The following is a 5,354-nucleotide window of genomic DNA, read 5'->3' on the forward strand; positions in this document are numbered from 1 at the left end:
GCATATTTTTTGTAATAAAAAAGTTCCAAATTTCTCTCGTGTCGTTTCGCCCGCTCTTCATGAGAGATCTGATAGATGACTGCCGGGACTAACATTAACCTGACGAGGTTTCGTAAGCGGAGGGCTGTTTGACATGCAGAAGTGCGCAGATGCGCATTAATGCTGTTGTTGGGCAGCGAACATCCCGGTCAAAGAACATGGCAAATGACATCTTATTTCTATATCTAGTCAATCAGCATTTTACGATTGCATCCCTCTTGTTCTGATATCACATAACGCACTACAGATCCCTGCCACCGAGGATACATTCAATGGCAGAATGAACATTCCCGCCCGTTGCAAGCAGCGCACGGATGTTCTGCTGCGCATTCGTGAAGCCCATGTCCTAGTTGCTGTGTGAGACGGACGGATAAAGTCAGCGCTCGTGGTGCCCACGACAGGTTGTTGTTTCGCGCACGAGGCACTTACGGCTGCACCTGGAGCCGCTCCTCAGACGACTGCGTGTATGCTAGGGATGTGGGCGGTGCACCACCGCCGAAAGCGTCCATGCTGCCCCAGCATCTGCTGCATTGCGGCTGGATCGAACATGCCTGTGTACGGTGGGCGCACCGCCGGCGCCACCTTGTGTGCTGGCACCGGTGTTACTACCGCCGCCTGGAACGCTGGTCATGGGGAAGCCGCCTGCGCCGCCACCGCCCATCGAGCTCGACATCTGCCGCATTATGCGCAGCAACTCGGGATTTGACCTGCGTGTGGCGCTCAATGACGAGCGCGACCGAGGCCGCCCACAAGGAGCGGCTGTGTACTCACATCAATTGCCTGAAGCCCTCACTCTGGAACATCTCGCACATGGGCGGAGCCATCGCTGCGAGCTGCGGGTTCGCCGCGATGACCTGCTCGAGGACAGCCGGGTCGGACATGATGGTGGACATCTGGTTCAAGAACTCAGGGTTCTGGAGCATTCCCTGCATCTGCATTGCCTGATTGAAGGTAGAGTCTAATAACGGCAATGACATAGCACACGCACCATGTTGGGGTTGTTCAGGTTGAGGCCCATCTGTGGGAACAGGCTGAAGCCTGCCATGGCGCCAAAATGCGCGGTGGCCGTTGAGCTGTGTGAGCAGGCCGTTCGGGCTCTAGCCGGTCTGCATCGTTGGAAGCGGTTGTGGTGCGGCCAGGGAGGTCTGGCCTGGTGAGCGAGACACGCCTTTGACCATGTGGATGGTGTGTGACGACTGGATCTTGCAGACAGTAAGCTGGTCTTCATCGCCTATAGCTCGCGTCACAAAAATCCCAGACAAAGAAAGGTCTGAATTCATACAAAGGGAGTTTAATGTCTTGGCTGTGTATTTGTCTAGAGCATGGTAGTACAATTATACACTCCGAGGTTGCACCCTGAGGGAGGGCGCTCATGCCAGTAGCTAGTGTTGCCACGGCTTGACTGCTTAGCCGCTAGTTGTTGCAGTCAAGCCATGTGGCAGCCAAGCCAAGTCGCTGATTGGCTCTTGGCTGTTACGCGGCTTAGCTGCAGCTTGGCGCGACTCGGCGGTGGCTTGCAGTCAGGTCCAGTTGTCCCAAAAAGGCAAACGCCACGTCACCTTGCTTGCCACTATGCCTCCTCGCAACCATGGAAAGAAGAGAGCTGCTGAGACCCCTCAGAAGACACCTAAGAGGCAAAAGGTGGCCTCTAAGCATGTTGAGTTTGACAATGGAGCTGTTATGACCCAGTTTAGGCTGTCTGTCTGGTGCGCTTTTTTTGAGCTTTTGTGCAGTTTGATGTTGTCTGCTGATAACATCTTGAATTCTGTAGGTGAATTCTCATCTGAGGGTGCTGTCCAAGGTTCCCCAGCAAAGAAGAGAGGTGGTAGGAAAGGTCCAGGGGTTCAGAATGTTGCTGAAGGAGAGGTGCTCATGGCATTCGCGTCGCCCCGGAGAGGCCGTGCCAATCACCAGCACGATCCAAGTGGGGAGAGCTCAATAGACAAGTGCGTGGTGACCAATACTGCAAATTGCTATGCTCTAATGTTTGGATCTTTGTAGATCTGTTCCAGTTGCTGATAGTCGTGAATACATCAACATTGATATTGCAGACAACTCTGAAGACTCGCCTACTAGTCCAACGCCAGCTGCGGGCTCTTCACATGATCTCCTGCCTGCTCCTGCCACCCCAACTTGCAAGCCAGCAGGTCCTCCCAATTCACCTGTTGCTGGTCAGCGTCAGAAATTGCCTCATGGGCCTGCAGGCAATAGACAAGGCAAGCAAGCTAAGGATGTCTGGCCCTTCTTTGAGATAGATGAGAATGGACGCAAGAAATGCAAGTTTTGCTTGTATGAATTTCTTTCAGCTATTTCTTTGCACTTATTTCTAAAAAAAAACTCGCCAGGTTTATGCATGAACAAAATCCTCATTACCATGTGTCCACCTGGACTACTGCAGGCATAGACAACCCCCAAAAGCACTTCCGAGATGCTCATCTTGACAAGTGGGTGGAGGCGTGTGATAAGGCACAAGTCAAAATCACAGTGAAGTGTGCTATGGCACAAGTCGAAGCCTGGAGGCAACGTCAACGTAGACAACCAGATGTTGCACAAGCAGATAACAGCCAGCCACAGTTCACCAAGGAGCTATTTGTGGATTACATTACTGAGTGGATTGTTGCTGACGATCAGGTGTGCTTGAAATCTACATTTTATTGTGCTTTAAATCTGAATAAATATTTGCAGCCTTTATGCGTCATTGAAAATCCACAGCTTTGCAATATCTTTCTTTTGCTTCGCTCTGAGCTGCATGAGAAAGATATTCCTGGGCGAACCACTATCCGAATACGAGTTGGTGAGGTTTTCGAAGAGTATCTCAAGGAGCTTAGCCAGGATATGAAGGTAAGTGGCGAAAAAATTACAAAACAATTCTGCTCTAATTCCTAATTATAGAATGCAGTTGGCAGCATATCCTTCACAATGGATATGTGGACTGACCTATTCTTATCGCCGTACATGGCGGTTACTGCACACTGGCTGCAGCTTATTCTTGAAGATTATGGTAACGGACTTCAGCCGCAGCTTCGACTTCATGCAGATCTTATCGGCTTTCACCGTGTCCCCTCCAGATACACCGGTGAGCATCTTGCGGCTGCATTCCTTTATATCCTGGACCGTATCAAGATCACAAACAAGGTACAGCCATTTTAACAACTTAAAATGATTAAACCACTTACTATCCTTTAAAAATATATAGATTGGCTGGATTACAATGGACAATGCAACAAACAATGACACCTGCATGGAGGCTCTTGAGCAAACCTTGCGAAAGCGTGGAATTGCTTTTGACAAGCTTCAATGTCGCATTCGGTGTGTATATTTCAATAAATCAATTGCAGTTTATTGCTCAAAATAACTGTAGCTGCTTTCCACATATTGTTAACTTAGCATGCCAAAGTGTTCTTAGTGCTATAACTGAACTTGAGTATGTCAAGGAAACGTCGCAAGATTTCAAGCCAGAAAAGTTTTCACCACGCAATTTTCTTGACACAGTCAAACGTGACCCTATCGCAACTTTACATTCTCTCATTAGAGCAGTAAGTTTAATTTAATCTATACAAGATGGTGATTTGCCTTACCTCAATATATAGATTTGTGCATCTGCACTGCGTTGCCAGCATTTTATGCAGATTTTAGTCAACATGGATATGGCCATTCTGCAGCTTCTCAAAGACGTTGAGACACGGTGGTCATCAACATATCTCATGATAGATCGGGCTATTCTACTTCGCGAGGTAACAATTTATTTTGGCATACTGTATACTTTCAGGCTTATTTATTTATAGGCAATTGAACAATTTCTCTATGGTTCAGAGTTTGCAGAACTTCGCAAGTATAGCATGAACAATGAAGAGTGGAAAGCTTTAGAAGTATTCCACGAGATCCTTCAGGTAAGTTTAGTTTTCTTTATTTATCCAAGTAATAAATTAAACATGAATAGGTTCCACATGCGTTTCAGCAGCTTTTATCTTCAGAATCTACGCCAACACTCATTAGTGTTTTACCTGCATTTGAAGCCATGAAGCTACGCTGGCAGGAGCAACAGGCAAAAGTATCCAACGCAGCTGGAATTATTCAGCAAGGTCTGGACAAGCTTGAAGACTATCGTGATCGCAACCGCAGCTGTAATGCATATACTTTGGCCACTGGTAAGCACAGCTTTAAAGCTGCTAAAATCTGAAGCTAAGTCTATTAGTCATCAATCCTGCATGTAAGCTGGAGTGGTTTGAGCAAAACACTTCACCAGCAGAAGCGGCTGCAGCAAAGAATCTATTTTTAGCTGAGGTGTGCTTTTACTCATATTTTAATCTTCATTTCTCTCTATATTAACATTCATTTTACAGATGCACAAGTATAAATCCAAGATGGCCCCTTCGGCCTCAGCTCCGGCAGCTGCAGTGATTCAAACACAGCAGCAAAAGGCCTACGACATTTTATTCAAGGGTAAAGGAAAAAGTCCATTGGCTGAGCGTTCAGTAGAGCAAGAGTGGTATGCATACATTGCAGGGCCCACAGATGGATTTGTGGATGCTATCACATACTGGAAGGTGAGTGTACACTTACTGAAACTTGTGCCATAATTTTTCTCTCCATTTTTCTCCATTTTTTTCGAAATATTAATTTATCTTCACATTTTAGGCATCTCAGACCAGGTTTCTAACCATCTATGCCATTGCAATGAATATTCTGCCTATCCAAGCCTCTGCTGTGCCCTGTGAACGTGTCTTCTCATCCGGAAAGATAACAGTCACAGACCGGCGCAACAAAATCGGTGGAGAACTCATGGAAGCACTGCAAATTCTCAAGTTCAGGTTCAAGCAAGGCCATTCTCTGTCTTTCACACATGGTTTGGACATTGGAGAGGAGCTCAAGAACTTGGAGAGCCGTGCAGAAGAGTCTCCAGAGGAGATCAGTTCATATTTAGCATCACTCAAGTACACCGCCAAAAGTTCTACGGGTGGTGACCAGACGGGAGGTACTGGAAAGTTCCTGGACGATAACGCCCGAATAAGACACGTGAGCACCCGATTTCCACCATATTTCGCCTCTGGCCACGGAGCAATTCCAGATGCGGATGAAAGCCAGGCGTGAAGACAGGTGGTAGAGACATGTCTTCGCTGGTAGAAGCCACCCGTGTACTTGTGACCTTCGAAACTCTGATAGTCTGTCATCTTGCCGAGTTCGTGGAGTAGTCGACAGCGTACAGCGGGTGTATCAGACGGCCTTAATGTAACGATAACTTCATTGAGTGCTTGCAATTGCGGTAATATAATACATTGTGACACTGCCGTAAAACTAACTTGACCACCGACAAA

At 47.3% G+C, this 5,354-nt stretch overlaps 2 protein-coding genes across 2 annotated transcripts; one reads left to right on the forward strand and one right to left on the reverse strand.

The window, feature by feature from the left end:
- Window positions 1-508: 508 nt before the first annotated feature.
- Window positions 509-1,084, reverse strand: PHACADRAFT_202360 (uncharacterized protein; the record flags this gene model as incomplete). Its single annotated transcript, XM_007402572.1, has 3 exons — window positions 509-746; window positions 811-971; window positions 1,028-1,084. 3 exons carry the CDS (start codon window positions 1,082-1,084, stop codon window positions 509-511), a joined length of 456 nt encoding a protein of 151 aa, XP_007402634.1.
- Window positions 1,085-3,680: 2,596 nt separating this feature from the next.
- On the forward strand, window positions 3,681-5,130 carry PHACADRAFT_202362 (uncharacterized protein; the record flags this gene model as incomplete). The annotated part of the gene is made up of 6 exons (XM_007402573.1): window positions 3,681-3,773; window positions 3,825-3,929; window positions 3,980-4,187; window positions 4,235-4,323; window positions 4,383-4,586; window positions 4,678-5,130. 6 exons carry the CDS (start codon window positions 3,681-3,683, stop codon window positions 5,128-5,130), a joined length of 1,152 nt encoding a protein of 383 aa, XP_007402635.1.
- Window positions 5,131-5,354: the final 224 nt, after the last annotated feature.

This window comes from Phanerochaete carnosa (genome assembly GCF_000300595.1).
Source record: "Phanerochaete carnosa HHB-10118-sp unplaced genomic scaffold PHACAscaffold_246, whole genome shotgun sequence".
NCBI classification, from domain to species: Eukaryota; Fungi; Basidiomycota; class Agaricomycetes; order Polyporales; family Phanerochaetaceae; genus Phanerochaete; species Phanerochaete carnosa.